At 37.2% G+C, this 20,355-nt stretch overlaps 1 protein-coding gene across 4 annotated transcripts in view; it reads right to left on the bottom strand.

Moving 5' to 3' along the window:
* The window catches only part of XRN1 (5'-3' exoribonuclease 1), a 136,328-nt gene that overhangs the window by 73,740 nt on the left and 42,233 nt on the right, over positions 1–20,355 (bottom strand). For all 4 annotated transcript variants that reach the window (XM_008008855.3, XM_008008858.3, XM_008008857.3 and 1 more), the window contains exons 20-22: positions 18,011–18,142; positions 3,492–3,654; positions 2,615–2,728 (exon numbers count right to left, since the gene is read on the bottom strand). In XM_008008855.3, the coding sequence (XP_008007046.1) occupies positions 2,615–2,728; positions 3,492–3,654; positions 18,011–18,142 (409 nt within the window). The remainder of the gene's footprint in view (positions 1–2,614; positions 2,729–3,491; positions 3,655–18,010; positions 18,143–20,355) is intronic.

Here is a 20,355-nt window from a genome sequence, read left to right as displayed (position 1 = left end):
CTCTGTCATCTAGGCTGGAGTGCAGTGGCACTATCACGGCTTGCCGACTTGCTGCAGCCTTGGCTTCCTGGGCTCAAACAATCTTCCCACCTCAGCCTCTCAAGTAGCTGGAGTTACAGGTGTGCACCACTAAGCTCAATTATTTGCAGAGATGGGATTTTGCCATGTTGCCCAGGCTGGTCTCAAACTCCTGGGCTCAACCAATCCCTGCCCCCGGCCTTGGCCTCCCAATGTGCTGGGATTACGGGTGCATACCACTGTGCTTGGCCCAATCATTCTTTTTTAAATTAAGTTTTTACTTGCAAATAATTTCAAAGTACCAAAAAGTCGCAAAAAAAAAAAAAAAAAAAAAGGGGAGGTTGCAGTGAGACCAGATTGTGCCACTGCATTCTATCCTGGGTAATAGAGCAAGACTCTGTCTCAAAAAAAAAAAAAGAAAGAAAATTTATCCAGATTCACCTTTTGTTATTAGCATTGTAAAACAAATGACTTTAACATTTGTGTACTGTGTATTTACCTATACATAGTTATCTTTCTGAACCCCTTGAGTATATATTACATATATCATGTCCCTGACCTCTAAATATTTCAGTGTATATTTCCTAAGATAGATATTTTACTATATAATCACAGTACAGTTATTAAGTATATAAATTTACATTGACATAATACTTTTATCTAAGCTACCATCCATATTCCAGTTTTGTCAGTTGACCTAATAATGTCCTTTATAGAACTATTTTCTTCCTTTATTATAAGATCCAGACTAGGATCAGATACTGCATTTAATTGTCATATCTCTTTAGCATCCTTTAATCTAAAATGTATCCACTGCCTTTCTTTGCTTTTATGATACTGATCTTTTAAGTTATTGCTTTTTTTTTTTTTTTTTTTTAACAGAGTCTTGCCGTGTCATCCAGGCTGGAGTGTAGCGGTATCATCTCGGCTCACTACAACCTGTCTCCCAGGTTCAAGCAATTCTCATTTTCAGCCTCCCAAGTAGCTGGGATTACATGCATACGCCACCATACCCGGCTAATTTTTATAATTTTAGCGGAGATGAGGTGTCGCTGTGTTGGTCAGCCTGGTCTTGAACTCCTGGCCTCAAGTGATTGCCTATCTTGGCCTCCCAAAGTGCTGGGATTACAGGAGCGAGCCACTATACCCAGCCAACATTTACATTTTGAGGAATATAATTTGTCCCTCCCTTTTCAACCTACTTTTGTAAAAAAAACAAAAACAAAAAACCAGTTCCTCATTTTGGGTTTGTTTGATGCTTCCACATAATTAGGTTACGGTAATACATTCACAGCCAGAATACCGCATAGGTGATGTGTCCTCTGAAGGGTATTACATCTGGAGGTACACAATGTTCGTCTGTCCTTTAATGTAATGTTAACTTTGATTATACCATCAAGATGTTGCTCAATTTTTTTCCTTCATAATTACAGTTTTTGTTTCCCTTGCAGCTAAAAGTCTGTAGGAGACATTCTAAGACTATGCAAATATCCTGCTCCTGATAAAAAAAAAAAAAAAAAAATCACCCTAGATTTAGTTCCCAAAGATGATTCTTACATGATTCAATCTTTTATCATAATGGTTGCGCAACAGTTTTTCAACTGCAGCACTCTCTCCAAATTTACTTCTTACATGTTACTACAGACAAGAGCCCGTCCTTTCCCTATTTATATTTTCACTGTCACTATGGAATCATGAATTTCTGTTTTTCCCCCAATGGTTTATAATTCATTACTGAATTTAATTATTTTATCTCTCAAAGTATCCAAGATTTGGGCAGTGATAGTACCCTCAACCTGGTTCTTATGTTTACATGACATACTCCCACCATTCTTCTGAGCATCTCCTTACTTTCTGGCATAACAAGATGTTCCAAGTTCATCTTGTATCTTCCCTGCCTCAGATCCAGAATCAGCAATTTCTCTGAGATGCCCTGTTCCTTTTAGTGAGGTATGAAATTAGAGGTCAAGATCTGGGTGGTGCATGTGGTCATTGTGCTAAGCTGTCTTTGCTTCTTATCCCTTTCAGCAAATACAGCTAGAAAATACATGTATGTATAGAAACATATTCATACATGTATATATACATACACATATACATGTGCCCATATACATAGATATACAAACATATATACATATTTTAGAAACTGTAAGTTCACACTAATACTTCCAAATTTGTCCCTATAGGTTCTTTCTTGCTTTCTCCCCTTCCATATTTGCATGTACCTTTTTCCATTTAAGAACCGAAGTTCCTTAAATATGAATGCATTTACAAATTCACTCAAGCCTATTACATGTCTAAAATAGTTTCAAAATTGCTTCATCCATACCACTACAATAAACAAAACTGATTAAAAAAAAAAAGAGATCAGGATTTGAACACACCACCTTTTGATCCTAAGCTGCTCAAGACTATATAGTCTTTAGTTTTGTAGTCTTTAGATATATAAGTCAAATACTGTGTTCATAAGTTACATGGATAAATTCTTTATTTTTTCCCCTCATTATTGTATTTTAATTTAAACCTAAATGAAGAGAAGTTAAATAACTGCTTTAAACTAGAGAAAAATGTATCAGTAACAATAATGGAAACTAACTTCTCCAGTGCAGCCATAATAGGGAGTTCCCAGCATAAAGACCATACTTCTCAGAGGAAATAAATCATCCAATGTTTTGATATTGGAGAAACGGGAGTCGAAAGCTCGGATGTCCTACATAAAATAAAAGTAAATCATCTTAGTCACAATTTCTATAGATTGCATATCAAGTTTTTTTCCTATGGGATTATGACTATGCTGTTTGCAAATGTCAATGTGAAGATTTTTCTACATAGTGCTAACAGCTAAAATTTGCTGACTGGTTATATGGCAGGCACTCTTCTATGTGCTTCACACATTTATTGAGTTCATTTAATCCTCATGACAAACCTCTGTGGCAGAGACCATTATTAGCCTCACTTTATGGATGAGAAAACTGGGGCACAGAAAGGGGATGAATCTTGTCCAAGGTCATGCAGCTAAGAAGTCAACTCAGGCAGCCAGTGCTCTTAGTCACTTAGTCCCTACACTGCACTATAACGCCCCAAATTACAGGATAACTACATACTTAAAACATGTTTTGTCCTCTTATCATATCTAAGATTATAAAGGCAAAAATAAATGCCTTTTACATTTATGAGATTACTTAAGGCAAATATTTTTGAAGGATAAAAATATAAAATTCAAGGGTATAAGTTAATGCTGGGATTTTTCTTTTAGAGACTAAGTCCTTAAATAAAGCACAAAAGACAAGTTTCCTAACTACATATAGTGAGTGTCTGAGCATGTAATACTTCTTACAAATAAGTTATTTTGTAAATTATATTAAATGATAATCTCTATTATACATCGCTGAATTAGTCTATATTTCATCTTCTCATTATATAGTGTATAATAGTGTACATTAAGATAGAATTGAAATTTGATATAGACTTACCTTGACAATAGTTTGATAAACAAAAGGAACAACTTGTTTTGACCACTGTTTCTCTAGACGAACTTCACCATTTTGATTTATTTGATATTTACGACCTGTGAGTAACTGAGCATACACAACTGCAGATGTTTCATTTATTATTATTCCTTTTCTTCTCAGGTAACTAAAAGAAAGAGTAAAAATGAAATATACATATGAATGAGTAGGCAGACATTCTAGGACAATAATCATTAACTACCGTAAACTATCAACTCATAATCAAATGTGTAAATAAACTTTAAATAAATATGCTAGCAGTTCTAGGTACCTAACTTGAGACTTTTTGCATTATTTATTTCTCCAACTGTCTATGCGATTAAATAAGAACTCATAGAGCTATAAGAAACTCCTGTTCTCGAATCCACTAGGATCATAATTAAAAAACAGGGAAAAAATGAATTTCAGTGATGATGTGGAGAAACTGGAACATCTGTACATTTCTGGTGGGACTGTAAAATGGTGCAGCTGCTGTCGAAAACAGTTTGGCAGTTCCTCAAAAAGCAACATATAATTAATACATGAGCCAACAATTCTAAGCATTCCAACCCCCCCAGATTGGAAACAGGTACTCAAACAAATATTGATACACAAATGTTCATAGCACCACTACTCAAATAGCCAAAAAGTAAAATAATCCAAATGTTCATAAATGAACAAATGGATAAACAAACGGTGGTATATCCATAAAATGGAATCTTATTTAGCCATAAAGAGGAATAAGCACTGACACATGCTACAATGTATGTGAACTTCAAAAGCACGCTAAATGAAAGAAGCCTGATACAAAAGGCCATAGACCATATGATTCCATTTATATGAAACATCTAGAATAGGTATATCCATGAAGACAGAAAATAGATTAGGGGTTGCCAGGAGTATGCGATGGCTTTCCCAATCTAAAGTAATTCAGACAGCCTCCTGGTTTTTTAGATAAAAGTTTACTGGAACATAGTCATCCATTCATTTCCTGTCTACGGCTGCTTTCGTGCTACATGGTAAAGTTGAGTAGTTGTGACAGACACTGTAAAGTCTACAAAGCCTAAAATATTTATTATCTGCCCTTTACAGAAGAAGTTTGCTGACCCTTGATCTAAATATATAATCATTCTTCATTTAAGGAATATTTTCTTATCTCCTTTCCATTTTCTCTTTCTAGAACTCCTATTAGATAGACATTAAAATTCTGACTATATTATTTTCATTTCTTTGTGCTTTTGTACTGCTTACTGAAGGAATTCCTAAGGTTGATCATTTAGCTCACTGATTCAATTTTTAGTATGCCCATATTACCACTCAGTCCATATACCAAGCTCACTTTACCAATCACACTTTAAAAGTTTTATGTTTATACAAATATATTTCATAAAAATAGTATATAATATAGACTATATAAAATAGCATATAATATAGTATATAATTATACAACATATTATATATTTTTTCATATCAGCTTATACTTTAATGATGTTGTCTATACCAAAGTTGGTCTGAAAAAAGTCAAGTCACTTTAGCCAGAAACAAGTTTTCCAACAAATTTCTGAAACACACTATTTTCTAAAAATGTATTAGAATTTTTTTCTACCACTTTTACTTAAAAGTCATTTAGGCAGTAATCTTGATATCAATAGCTGACCAAGACATTTCAAGAAATCTTTATCTTGTAATTATGGGCCAGTATTTCTCATGAAAGTAGATGCAATAATCTTAAACTTTAATGGATAAAATCCAATTATGTATAAAATAATAATATAAATAAATGGGATTTATTCCAGAAATTTAGGGGTAGATTAATATTGGAAATTCAATCAATGTAATTCATCAGATTAACAGGACAAAAATAATATAATCAGTTGGACAGCTGTGGAAAAAACATTTTACAAATCAGCACCAATTAATGATAAAAACTCTTAATCAGAAAAGAAGGAAATTTCCTTAATCTGATAAAGAACAGTAATTAGAAACAAGCCACAGTGATAATTTTATTTAAAGATAAATTACTTAGTTTTCCCCTGAAACTAAGAATGACACAATAAGCCAGTAAAAAAAACTATAAAGCAATGAGAAAAAGATAATCAACCCAACTTTAAAAAGGGCAAAAGACTTGAACAGGCATTTCACAAAAGAGCATGCATATTCAAATGGCCAACAAACAGGAAAGGATGTTCAATTTTATTAGTCACCAGGGAAATGCAAATTAAAGCAAAATGAGATACTACTACTAGACTGAAATGGCTAAAATGAAAAAGCAATAGTACTTATGAAAACAGAAATCAACAAAAGTTCTTGTAAACTGCTGGTAGAGTGTAAACTGCTGGTAGAGTGTAAACTGATACAAACAGTTTGCAAACCTTTTTGGTAGTATCTGTTAAAGTTGAATGTAGGCATATGCTGTGAAGCAGTAATTCTACTCTTAGATATATACCCAAAAGGAATGCATACATACATGTTCACCAAAAGCCCCAAATGAGAAACAACTCAAATGTTCATCCACTGTAGAATGGAAAAATTGTGCTGTATTCATACAATGTAATAGTATCATTAGTGAAAATGAACAAACTATGATTACATGTAACAATATGGATATGAGAATCACAATACTGACCCAAAGAAATCAGGCTCAAGAAGAATACACTCTGTGTGAATGAACTTATACTGCATAAAGTTCAAAAATAGAAAATACAAATGTATGTGTTTACGAAAATACAAATATAAGTCAAAATAGTTATCCTCGTCACTGGGGGTGGGGAGGGAGCAGCAGATGGTAATGGATAAAAGGGTGTGTAGGGAGACTCCTTGAAACTATCGCTATAGAGTAAAAGATGAAATGCTTCTGATTACTGTAAATAGAAAATTGCATGCAGGACTGTGTAAAGACAATGCCAGGTTGGACTGCCAGAATGAGCCAACAGCGCATGATGTGCTTCCCCGTGCAGAGAGCCTATGAATGGACGTGCAGTCAGGGAGGTTTCACATCACCAAGATTCCTATTCCAGAAAAGCAGATGTTCATAGCTCTGGGAATGGAATGTGACCCTCGTGGAGAGCCTATAAACAGATGCATGGGGGGGGCGCCTGTCCATATGGATAAGATAAACGCCCTCATCTTGCCACGGCTCTTCTAGGCCTCTTTAGGGTTAAAGCATACTCCCTTCTGAGAAATTCTGGTCTAACCAGTTGTCTAACTTCACGCCCTATTTCTATGAATTGTTTGTAACCAGCTTTTGCTGTAACTGTTACTGCTGATTAATATCTTGCTAATCATAGGTTATGGAAAGACTGTGTTCCTGTTTTAAGGCTCTTGTTAGAAATTACTGACGCACATACTATATTGTAAATTCTTAACTCTGTATACTGTACTTCTGCGTACAGATGTTATGTTAAAGAATTACTTCACTCCCATGTGACCATCTCACCTCATAATCGAATGATCCTAAATCCCTCACTAACCTACCCCCACCCTCACTAAACTTAATAATAAATGTTGGCATATCCAGTGCATTGTTGGCACCATGGGACCAGAAGGCGATGACACCCCCGGACCCAGCTTTCACTATCTTGTGTGTGTCTATTATTTCTCGACCTGCTGATCTGCCTGGGAATAAAGAGAGAACCCCGTTGCATTGTGGGCTGCTGGCCAGATCCCGCAATAAGGGTGTACAAGGGACTTCCTTGGATTATGGCAATTTTCCTGCTATTGTTTCTTGACTTGTATTCTTGTTCCACATATGAAAATTCATCAAATATACTTATGATTTCCCTTATGATTAATATACTTACAATTTGTACATATTTTTTGTTCCATATGTATACAGCCATACTTTGGGAGACATTTCAGGTTCAGTTCCCGACCACCACAATAAAGCGAGTCACATGAATTTTTTTGTTTCCCAATACATACAAAAGTTATGTTCACACTGAGTCTATTAAGAGTATGACAGCATTACGTCTTTAAAAAATTGTATATATCTACTATGGTTTGGATATAGTTTGTTTGGTCCTACCAAGTCTCAAGTTGAAATCCAATCCCCAGTGTTGGAGATGGAGCCTGGAGGGAGATGTCTGGGTCATGGGGTGGATCCCTCATAAATGGCTTGCTGCTATCTTCCTTGTAATGAGGAGGATACGGGGGTTTATCACTCTACTAGTTCCCATGAGAACTGATTGTTAAAAAGAACCTGGCACCTCCCTCCCTACTCGTCTCTTGCTTCTTTTTCTTGCCATGTGATCTGTACACGTCTGCTCCTCTTTGTCTTCTGCTATGAGTGGAAGCTTCCTAAGGCCCTCACCAGAAGTATATTCTGATGTCATACTTCTTGTGCAGTCTGCAGAACTTTGAGTCAAACATACCTCTTTTCTTTATGAATCACCCAGTCTCAGACTAGGCTAGGACAATACTCTCATTTTCAACTACAGTTGACACTTGAAAAACACAGGTTTGAACAACATAGGTCCACTTACTTGCAGATTTTCTTCCGCCTCTAACACCTCCAAGACAGCAGATGAATCCCCCCTCTGCCTACTCAACATGAAGACAAGGATGAAAACTGTTATGATCAACCACTACCACTTAATGAATAGTAAATATATTCTCTCTTCTTTATGATCTTATTAATAACATTTTCTTCTATCTTACTTTATTGCAAGAACACACTATATAATACATATACAAAACATGCGTTATCAACTACTTATGTTATCGATAAGGCTTCTGATGAACAGTAGGCTTTTAGTAGTTAAGTTTTTGGGAGTCAAAAGTTGTATGTGATTTTTTTTTACTGTATTGGGGGTCAGCACCCCTACCTCCCACACTGTTAAAGGATCCACTGTACTTTATTGCTCAAAAATGCTAACAGTAGGCTATTAGTAGTTAAGTTTTTGCTAGTGGAGGGTCTCACCTTGATGTTGATGGCTGTTGATTAGTCAGGGCAGTGGCTGATGAAGGCTGGGATGGCTGAGGCAATTTTTGAAAATAAGACAATAATAAAGTTTGTTGGATCAGCTGACTTCTTCATGAAAGATTTCTCTGTAGAATGCAATGCCATTTTATAGCATTTTACCCACAAGAGAAGTTCTTTCCAACTTGGAGTCAATGCTCTCAAAGTCTGCCATTGCTTTTCAACTAAATTTATGTAATATCCTAAATTCTTTGCTGTCATTTCAACAATGTTCATAGCATCTTCACTATGAGTAGGTTCTATCTCAAGAAACCACTTTCTTGGTTCATCTATAAGAAGCTATTCTTGGCTGGGTGCGTTGGCTCATGCCTATAATCTAAGTACTTTGGCATGTTGGGATGCCAAGGCAGGCGGATGCTTGAGGACACGAGTTTGAGATCAACCTGGCCAGAATGGCAAAACTCTGTCTCTACTAAAAATAAAAAAATATTAGCTGCGCACGGTGGCGCATGCCCATAATCCCAGCTACTCAGGAGGCTGAGGCACAAGGATCGCTTGAACCCAAGAAGTGGAGGTTGCAGTGTGCCAAGACCGCACCACTGCACTCCAGCCTGTGTGACAGAGCGAGACTCTGTCTCAAAACAAAACAAAGAAGCAATTCCTCATCCATTCAAGTTTTATCACGAGAAAGCAGCAATTCAGTTCCATCTTCAGGCTCCACTTCTAATCCTAGTTCTTTTGCTATTTCCACCACATCTGCAGTTACTTCCTCCACTGAAGTTTTGAACCTCTCAAAGTCATACAGGAGGGTCGGAATCAACTTCTTTCAAATTCCTGCTAATGTTGATAGATACTTTGAAATCCCATGAATCATGAATGTTCTTAATGGCATCCATAATGGTGAATCCTTTCCAGAAGGTTTTCAATTTACCTTGCTCAGATCCATCAGAGCAATCACTCAGAGTCTTACTCTGTCGCCCAGGCTGGAGTGCAGTGGTATGATCTCGGCTCACTGCAACCTCTGCCTCCCAGGTTCAAGCGATTCTACTGCCTCAGCCTCCCAAGTAGCTGGGATTACAGGTGTCCGCCACCACGCCCAGCTAATTTTTGTATTTTTAGTAGACAGAGGGTTTCATCATGTTGGCCAGGCTGGCCTAGAACTCCTGACCCCAGGTGATCCGCCCACCTCAGCCTCCCAAAGTGCTGGGATTACAGGCGTGTGCCTCTGTGCCTGGCCAAAAATGTATTTCTTGACTACTAAAACTTGCAAGTTCAAATTACTTCTTGATCCATGGGCTGCAGAATGGATGTTGTGTTTGCACACGTGAAAACATTATCTCCTTGTACATCTCCATCAGAGCTCTCAGTTGATCAGGTGAACTGTCAATGAGCAGTAATATTTGGAAAGGATCTTTTACTATGACCAGTAGGTCTCAACAGTGGACTTAACATATTCAGTAAACCACACTGTTAACAGATGTGCTGTCACTCAGACTTTGCTGTTCCATTTATAGAGCACAGGCATAGATTTAGCAGAATTCTTAAGGGCCCCAGGATTTTCAGAATGGTCAATGAGCACCGGGTTCAACTTAAAGTAACCAGTTGCACTTGCCCCTAACAAGAGAGTTAGCCTGATTTTCGAAGCTTTGAAGCCAGGCATTGGCTTCTCCTCTTTACCTAAAAGTCCAGGATGGCATCTTATTCCAATAGAAGGCTGTTTTGTCTATGTTTGTTGTTTAGTATAGCCACCTTTATCAATGATCTTAGCTAGATTGGGATGACTCACCACAGCTTCTATATTAGCATTTGTTGATCCAGCTCATTCTTTATATTATGGAGATGGCTTCTTTCCTTAAATTTCATGAAGCAATCTCTGCTCACTTCGAACTTTTCTTCTGCAGCTTCCTCACCTCTCTCAGCCTTTATAGAATTGAAGAAGGGTAGGGCCTTGCTATGGATTAACCTTTTTGGCTTAAGGGAATGCTGTGACTAGTGTCATCTTCTATCCAGACCACTAAAACTTTCTCCATATTAGCAACAAGGTTGTTTCACTTGCTTATCATTGGTGTATTCACTGGAGTAGCACTTTTAATTTCCTTTAAGAATTTTTATTTGTATTCACAACTGTTTGTTGCAAGAAGCTAAGTTTTTGGCCTGTATCAGCTTTTGGTATGCCTTCTTCACTAAGCTTAATCATTTCCAGCTTTTGATTTAAACCTAGAAACATGTAATTCTTCCTTTCACTTGACTACTTAAGAGGCCATTGTAGGGCTATTAACTGGCCTAATTTCACTATTGCTATGTCTCACGGAATAGGGAAAGAGAAAAAGACTGGGGAAAGAGAAAGAGATTAGGGGACCATTGGTTGGTGGAGCAGTCAGCACACACACAACATTTCTTAATTCACCATCTCAAATGGGCATGGTTTATAGTGCCCAAAAACAATTACAATAGTAACATTAAAAAATCACTGATCATAGATGACCATGACAGATATAAAAATAAAAACAATAAAGTTTGAAATATCGTGACAATTACCAAAATGTGACACACAGGCATGAAGTGAGCGCATACTGTTGGAAAAAAAGGCACTGATAGAGTTGTGACACGGTTGTCACAAGCCTCTAATTGTAAAAAATGCAACTATCTGTGAAGCCTCTAATTTGTAAAAAATGCAACTATCTGTGAAGCACAAAAAAGAGAAGCACAATAAAACAAGGTATGGCTGTATTTCAATGTTTCCATTAAAATAAAATCCCCCAAATAGTTATTTAGCTCAAAACTTTTAAATTCCCAAGAGGTTGGAAGATTTTCGTCCATTTACTTTTTCTTTTACTATATACTTTTATTGCTTTGGGGTCAGTGTTGCTGTCTGTTTTAAAATTTCTTAGCCAGACTTGGTGGCTCACCATTGTAATTCCAAGTACTCCAGAGGCTAAGGCAGGAGGATCACTTGAGGCTAGGTGTTCAACGAGATTAGCCTGAGCAACACAGTGATACCCCATCTCTACAAAAAATTAAAATAGTAGCCTGGCATGGTGGTGTGCAACTATAGTCCCAGCTATTGCACAGGCAGAGGCAGGAAGACTGCTTGAGCTCAGGAGTTCCAGGTTGTGGTGAGGTATGATATGAATGTGCCACTGTACTCCACCCTGAGTGACATAATAAGACCCCCATCTCCCTAAAAATATACACATATATATATATGAAATAAAATTTATTGTATTTTCTTACTATCCTGCATGAAAGGGTTTTTAATGTATGGTGCATAATCTGATCTATAACTTTTACAACAATGAATTGTATTATTTTGATAATATTTTTGCACATTTGTTTTTTGATTACTAGATCTGTCAGGAGCTGGGCATGGTGGCTCATGCCTGTAATCCCAGCACTTTAGGAGGCTGAGGCGGGAGGATCGCTTGAGCTCAGGAGTTTGAGACCAGCCTAGGCAATACAGTGAGATCTCGTCTCTATTTAAAAAAAAGAAAGAAAAAAAGATCTGTCAGGGATAGAATGGTCAGACTCCCAAACTTATAGTGATCCTTAATTTGCTTCAGTTTTTCCTGTAGTTTGCAAGATACTATTGTAAGACATATCATTATTTGATGTACCACTGAACAAGAAAAAGAATCCTCCAATTAAACTTTGACACTGCAAAATACACTATAAGTTCATAAATGACAAAAAGTAAAAAAACGTGTTTTAGAATCCACCAAATACAAGTATATGTCAATTATGTTCTTCAGTGTATACAGGTTGTTTTTTTTAAAACTTTTCCCTTTTTAGTGTATACAGGTTTATGTTTGTTTTATCTACAGTGTGAAATAAACTTTTCGTTAATAATTATCTTTTCTCCTATTTATTCTTTTGGCCTTCAATTAAGCTTTGTTTGATTTTTAATACTGCAATTCTCACTTTCTTTTTACCTGTATTTCACAGGTATATATTTGATAATGCGTAATTTAAAGAGACAAAATCAAACCAAAAGTTTGTTTAATAATTTTTGGAATATAAATATAAAACTATACTTTCTAAAAACTGTAGATGGTGAGGGGTTACTATGCTTTAGACTTCTAACTTTGGCTTTAGGTGTACTTCTTGTAGTTAGTCAACAGTTGAATGATGATCTTGGTGATGTAACCTAAGTGCTTTTGTATTTTAATAAAAGAACTATACAGCCTCTTAAATTTATTGACACAATTCTTAGTTTGGTCATTTCTGTCATCTTATTTTAATTCTATTTTTCAGCTTCCTAAATGATGTTTTATTTTGCCCTTCTATATTCTAGTCGTCTTTCATTTGATTTTTTTTAATCAGTCATTTGCAAGTCAGAAATCTTGTATTCCAATTTCTATTAATGGTTATTTTTTAATTAAATTTTTAAAATATTCATACTTCTTGGCTGGGTGTGGTGGCTCATGCCTGTAATCCCAGCAATTTGGGAAGCTGAGGCAGGTGGATCACTTGAAGTCAGGAGTTCAAGACCAGCTTGGCCAACATGGCGAAATCCTGTCTCTACTAAAAATACAAAAAAATACAAAAATTAGCCGGGCATAATGGCCCGCGCCTGTAGTCCCAGCTACTCGGAAGGCTGAAGTGGGATAATAGCTTGAACTCAGGAGGTAGAGGTTTCAGTAAACCAAGATGACGCCACTGCACTCCAGTCCAGGTGATAGAGTGAGAGTCTGTCTCAGGGGAAAAAAAAAAATTCATACTTCTCTAATTTTCTAAATTATAAATGAAATTATCTGAACTTTCTCCTATGTAAAGAGTGTTAGCACTAAAACATTAATTCTATATTTCAATAGTTCCAGTGTTTATTACCTGTCATTTAATAACCACATTTTTTTTTTTTTTTTTTTTTTTTTTTGGTTAGTGGGGAGATGGAGTCTCGCTCTGTTGCCCAGGCTGGAATGCAGTGGCACAATCTCAGCTCACTGCAACCTCCGCCTCCCGGTTCCAGCAATCCTCCTGCCTCAGCCTCCTGAGTAGCTAGGACTACAGGCGCACACTACCATACCCGGCTAATTATTATCATTATTATTATTTTTTGAGATGAAGTCTCACTCTTTCAACCCAGGCTGGAGTGCAGTAGCGTGATCTTGGCTCACTGCAACCTCCCCCGCCTCCCAGGTTCAACCAATCTTCCTGTCTCAGCTACCGAGTAGCTGGGATTACAGGAGCTCACCACCATGCTTGGCTAATTTTTGTATTTTTAGTAGAGATGGGGTTTCACCATGTTGGCCAGGCTGGTCTTGAACTCCTGACCTCGTGATCGGCCTCCCAAAGTGCTGGGATTACTGGGATGAGCCACCACACCCGGCCCCATCTAATCTTTGTATTTTTAGTAGAGACAGGGTTTTGTCGTGTTGGCCAGGCTGGTCTTGAACTCCTTACCTCAGGTGAACCACCCGAATTGGCCTCCTAAAGTGTTGGGATTACAAGTGTGAGCCACTGTGTCCAGCCAATAACCATACTTTTAATGCTGATCAATCTCTTGCTTGATAGAGGTGTAGGGTGTTGGAGCTGTCCTCCAAATTATCCTCTATGTGCATCACTTTCTCCATGATGCCCATAAAGTACTTCCTTGCCCCCTTTTCCAGGTCTTCTCCCATTCCTAAACCTTTTCACTCCATTTTATCCTTAATTTCTACCTCCTTATCTGAAGGTTCCACCACTTCCCTATCAAATGGTAGTTGTTTGTTTTCATACCATGCACCCTCAGGGGTAGGAGAGTGTTTTAGTGTTCTCCTTACAGCCCACTGAGACCTCAAAATCTCTAGTAGTAAACTACCCTCCACTTCCCATTCTATTCTTATGTCAATGTCTACATGTATGATCTACCCATCACCACAGTAATTCATTTTCATAACCTCTTTATCTCCAATAACCTCCTTCATTTCACCTAAGCCAGCAATTTCCAATGGCTATGACTTGGTTTTTGACATTATCTATAACTATCCAACCTCTGAAATCACTAACACAAATATCTTACCGTCTGATAACTTCCTCTTCATCCAACTTGCACGTTCAACTACTTTGTTCAATTTTATCTGGGATTTCCAAACCACTGAACTTTCTATCTTCTCCCAGACTTTTTTTTTTGAGACAGAGTGTTGCTCTGTTGCCCAGGCTGGAGTGTGGTGGTGTGATCTTGGCTCACTGCAACCTCTGCCTCCCAGGTTCAAGTGATTCTCCAGCCTCAGCCTCCAAAGTAGTTGGGACTACAGGCGGGCGCTGCCATGCCCAGCTAATTTTTGTATTTTTAGAAGAGATAGTGTTTCGCCATGTTGGGCAGGCTGGTCTTGAACTCCTGACCTCAAGAGATCTGCCCATCTTGGCCTCCCAAAGTGCTGAGATTACAGGCATGAGCCACCGTGCCCGGCTTCCCAGACTATTAACCCTCTACTTTCTTCACTTCTCCCTCTATCTCACTTAGATTCCACCATCCACCACTTCAGTAACATTCTTGCCAGTATTCTAAACTTCCTTGCCTCTTTGTCTCTTCATTGTGCTCATGTGGCAAAATCCAGTGCTGAGTAAATCCAGCCATCTGTTTTTTCTAAGGCTGTGACTGGTGAACTCACTTCTATCCCAAAACACAGGGTAGAATGTTTTGTTATAAATCATGACTCCAACTTCAAAAAGGATCCTCAATACTGCTTACCATTCTACCACATTTTCCTAATCAACTGATACTCTTCTATTTCCCTGAATAACTATTTTCAAACCTCCTTCACTCTACTCCCAACTTATGACCAACTTTCCTTTTCCTCCAGCCATCCTCAATAGCTAAACTCAGCATCTACTTTACAAAGAAAATAGAATCAAATGAGAGCTCCTCAGCTTTCCCCATGCCAAACACACAAACCAACTTACATTTGCTTCCCATACTGTTAAAACAGAGGAGCTATCTCATGTCCTGTTTAAGAATCCAACTCCTTCCATCTTAGAATTTATTGTTTTATCTCTGCTCCTTCTCATTGTTTTTACACACGATTAAATCTCTCTGAATAAACCAAAACCCAGCTCTACTCAATTATATATCCTTCTTTAGCTATTTCCTACTGGTGATTTTCATCAGAAAAAAAATTTGTTACACAAGTATACAGAAATTTATTAGGTATGTCATATGTGCTTAGAGGGTTTCTAAAAATAAAACTACATGATTTGGTACTTACGGAAATATTTCATGTGTATATTTATAGGAAAAGAATATACTCAACTTGGTAGAATGTATCTTAGTTAAGATACATGGAGATACGAGATAATAGGTTCTACATTCTTGCTGCAAAAGTCATAGAGCCAAATGGTCTGCATAAGGATCACTCCTATTGTTAGAGCCATGGAATCCTCATCTCATGCTACTAACATTCTAATGTGCAAAGATCACAAATAAGTAAACACTCAGGGACAGAGCAACAGTGATCTTATGAATTTCACCTTGGAAGATGGAAGAGCTAGGGAGGCATGAAAGGAAGGGACAAAAAGTGAGATGATATCAGGGGGAATATGGTAGCAAAGAAAAGCAGTCTAAGAAAATGGTGACCAGAATAAAATAAAAATAAATCTAAGTGCTCAGGAATCCACACAGCCTTGTCTACCCAAGTTGGTTGACAAGGTTAAACAAGACAGGCTGAATTGGTAGGCACTAGAAACTATTCTCTTGAGTGAACATGTATACATTGTTATCATCTCTAGCAGTCTTCTGCATTGATGGTTCTCTCTGTCTTTTGCTGCCCTCATAGAAGTTCAAGCTCATTCAGAAGGGGAACAACAGATAAAAGGTCAAGATCTCTTGGTCTCTCTCTCACAGCTAAACTTTTTGAAGAAGTTGTCAATTTCTACTGTGTCTCCACTTCTGCAACTCTCAATCATTCCTTTACCCAATCCAGTTTGGCTTTCAGCTCCATGGCTTAATCAATATAGCTCTTGCTAAATCTCTTCAAAATATATGGCGTGGTTTATTACCTTATTCTTGAAATAATCTTTTCCTTTGGTTTACATGATACAACCCTCTTCTAGCTGTTCTCCTACTTCTGAGGTTGCCACTTTCTTTTGTCTTTGTTGCCAAATCTTCCTCAATACACGCTGCTTTTCCTCCTGCCATAGGGCTTTTCATGTAAGTCTTCCCTCATCATGAAACACTTCCTTTTCATTCCTTGCCTAACTCCCAGTCAGCATTCAGATATCAATTTAATCAACACTTCCTTGGGAAACTGTCCCTGACTAACTAAGACAAATTCCTCCCTCGCTAAGTCAAATGGTCTCAGAGCACTACTCCTTCAAGAACAATTATCATAGTTGCCTCCTATGCAGCAGTTGTAAATATCATAAGTATAGGAACTGTGTGTTTTTATTCATTATTATTCATTATGTGTTTTTATTCATTACAATGCATACTACTGTATTATAGTAGGTATCAGTACATTGACACTCACGTATCAATGTTACATATATAAACAAATGACTAAACACTTTATCTGAAGTACTTTGAATGATTTTTTTTCCAATTAAAGGAGTCTTGACTAAAATATTATCTATTCATTCAAACTAACAATTACTGAGTACACAGGCACTAACCAATAAATTAGAATAAAGAGGTAACAAAAACAGATATGCTCTCTACCCTTATGGCGCATAGTATCTAAAGAAAGAGTTATTAAATTAAACATACAAGTAAGTTTATTATTATGGTTTTATTTATATGCTACAAAAGACAGTTTAGAATGATGTAAACTATGATGGGGTATCTAATTTACACCATTGGGAGGCAAAAATATGTTCTACCTCTCAAGAACTGTTTATCTCCTTTGGTGTTGATGGTTTTTCATGGTCTTTGAACGTTTTCCCGGTTTACTCATCTTTGAATAAGGATACTGTGGCCTGGTATTAGCCCCAAAATTAGACGGAGTATCCTTGAATTCTCCAAAAGCTTATTCATGGATAGGAAGGCTATGGATAAACATTTAAAACAACATTTCACGTGCCAATGCCAGCCTCTCATATTCTGCTTTTGTTTTGGGAATTCTTGTGTTTGGATGGCAAAAGAGAGATGCTGCTGGTGTGGGATCATGAGACACAAAACATTCTGATGATACTGAAAACCAGCATTCCAAGGTGGGTTAGTATTTCAGTTTGGCTGCATTCTAAGCCCTGGGGAATACAGGGCTTGGGTGGAAGAGAGTAAAGGGAATGGGGAACGGGAGATGAGGAAAAAAAGAGGGTTTTTCTTCCAATTTTCATGACTTACAGGTGGCCAAACAATTCAATGGCCTTATACAGTTAGTGAAAATAGCTCTCAAAATCAGTCAATACATTAAGTGTTATTCCTAGTATTACATGAATTTGTCATTTTTTTCTATACTTCATTAAGTACGTCAGTGACAAACTGGGCAAGGCTGTAACTACGGCTAATCGGATATCATTTTAAACTAGAACTCATTACTTTCTTTCAAACACAGGATGAAGGTGTAATTAGTATTCCGAGTAACTACTATGTTAAGTAGAAAATAAGTTAGAGAATAAGCACATTAAAGTGGATTTTAGTTCTATGATATTAAATACTTTTAACGATACTCACTGTTCTGAAATTCCTTGTACTTCCTTTGCCCAGTTAGATTGTTCTTTATCTCCAAGATGAACCACTTTAGATGGTGGGGCAGTTCTTCCTGAATAAAGCTTCTGTGTTCCTGGAGGTTCTTCCAAGTAAAACCTTAAAAGTTAAAATAAAAACTATATAACCAAAATGTTCTGGTTTAATATAGAGTTCTAGCAGTGTGAGTCTTCCAAATGAAATTTTTTTTTTTCACATGGTATAATAGCAAAAAATCCCACAACTTTTATGTAAATTACAGAACTAAAATAATTATAATTCTTTTTATAAACTATAATATAAATTGCAGAACGAGGGCTTAATTTCATTCAAATTTTAAAAGCATGGGAAGTATAGAGGAAGAAGATAAGCTGGTTAGTACAAAGTTAGATAGAAGGAATAAGTTCCAGTGTCCTGTAGTAACAGTAGGTTGACTATAGTTAACAATTTAGTGTATATTTGAAAATAGCTAGAAGAGATTGAAAATGTTCTCAACACAAAGAAATGATAAGTGTTTGAGGTAATGGATAATTTGAAAATTACATGTTATATACATGATCAAAATATCACATGTATTCTACAAATATGTACAATTATTATGTATCAAAAAGTGTTAAGGCTGGGTGCGGAGGCTCATGCAGATCATAGCATTTTGGGAGGCCGAGATGTGAGGATTGCTTGAGGCCAGAAATTCAAGACCAACCTGGCAACATATTGAGACAGTGTCTCTACAGAGAAAAATAAAAAACTATGCCAGGTATGGTAACACATATCTGTAGTCCCAGATACTCGGGAAGCTAAGATGGGAGGATCATTAGAGCCCAGAAGTTTGAGGTTGCAGTGAGCTATGATTGCCACTGCACTCGGGGCAACAGAGCAAGACCCTATCTCTCCCAGTCAGTCAGTCAAAAATTTAAAAGCATATTATTAGGCCGGGCGCGGTGGCTCACGCCTGTAATCCCAGCACTTTGGGAGGCCGAGGCAGGCAGATCACAAGGTCAGGAGATTGAGACCATCCTGGCTAACACGGTGAAACCCCGTCTCTGCTAAAAATACAAAAAAAATTTGCCAGATGTGGTGGCGGTGCAGTCCCAGCTACTCGGGAGGCTGAGGCAGGAGAATGGCGTGAACCCGGGAGGCAGAGCTTGCAGTGAGCCGAGATCGAGCCACTGTACTCCAGCCTGGGCAACAGAGCAAGACTCCATCTCAATTAAAAAAAAAAAAAAGCATATATTTTTTTCTCTTTAAGAAACTAAACATATAATAAAAATAAACATTTTTAAAGAGTTAAAAAATACAAATTCAATAAGAAGTATGCATTATTATCTATAAAGTTTTTTGTTTTTTTGTTTTTTTTTTAAGAGATGGGGTCTCATTCTGTCACCCAAGCTGGAGTACAATGGAGTGATCATAGCTCGCTACAGCCTCAAACTTCTGGGCTCAAACAATCCTCTTGCCTCAGTCTCTTGAGCAGCTAGGACTACAGGTGCACACCACTATGCCTAGCTAATGTTTTCATTTTTTCGTAGAGACAGAGTCTCACTATGATGCCCAGGCTGGTCTTGAACTCCTGGCCTCAAGAGATCCTCCCACCTTGGCCTCCCGAAGTGCTGTGACTACAGGTGTGAGCCATCACACCTGGCCCCTATATTTTCCCCAAAAAAGTTTAACCTGAATCTAATTAAGCTACTAACCCTAACTTCCAACTTACAGGAAATATGTGGGATAGAGGACAAAGTTAAATGACACTAAAAGGAAACAACAGGGTAAATCTAGAATTCTACAAAATAACTGGCTGTCCTGAACTCTAAAAATAAAATAGAAAAGAAAAAAATATTCTAAGATATAAAATCAACATAAGAAATCAACTGTATTTTTATATACTAGCAGGGGAAACAAATTTAAAACATAATACCATTCATACTCACTCCAAGAAAAATTACATACTCAGGTATAAGTCTAACAAAACATGTACCTGATCAGTATGACAAAAAAAAAACAAACACTGATGAGAGAAATCAAAGATCTAAATAAATGAAGAGATATACTGTGTTCATGGATCAGAATATTCAACTTAGTTAAATCTCCCCAAATTGATCTATAGGTTTAATACAATTCCTATAAAAATCCCTCCAAGATTTTTTGGAGATAGAGGAGAATTATAAAATTTATACGGAAAGGCAAAGGACCTAAAATAGCTACAACAATTCTGAAGAAAAAAAAAAAAAGGTAAAGTTGAAGGAATCACACTACCTGATGTTAATTAAGACCTACAACATGGTAATCAAGCCAATGTGTTAACGTGTTATTGGCATAAAAAAAGACATGGAGGA

Source organism: Chlorocebus sabaeus, chromosome 15, assembly GCF_047675955.1.
Source record: "Chlorocebus sabaeus isolate Y175 chromosome 15, mChlSab1.0.hap1, whole genome shotgun sequence".
NCBI classification, from domain to species: Eukaryota; Metazoa; Chordata; class Mammalia; order Primates; family Cercopithecidae; genus Chlorocebus; species Chlorocebus sabaeus.
This window is presented reverse-complemented; position numbering and strand designations above follow the sequence as displayed.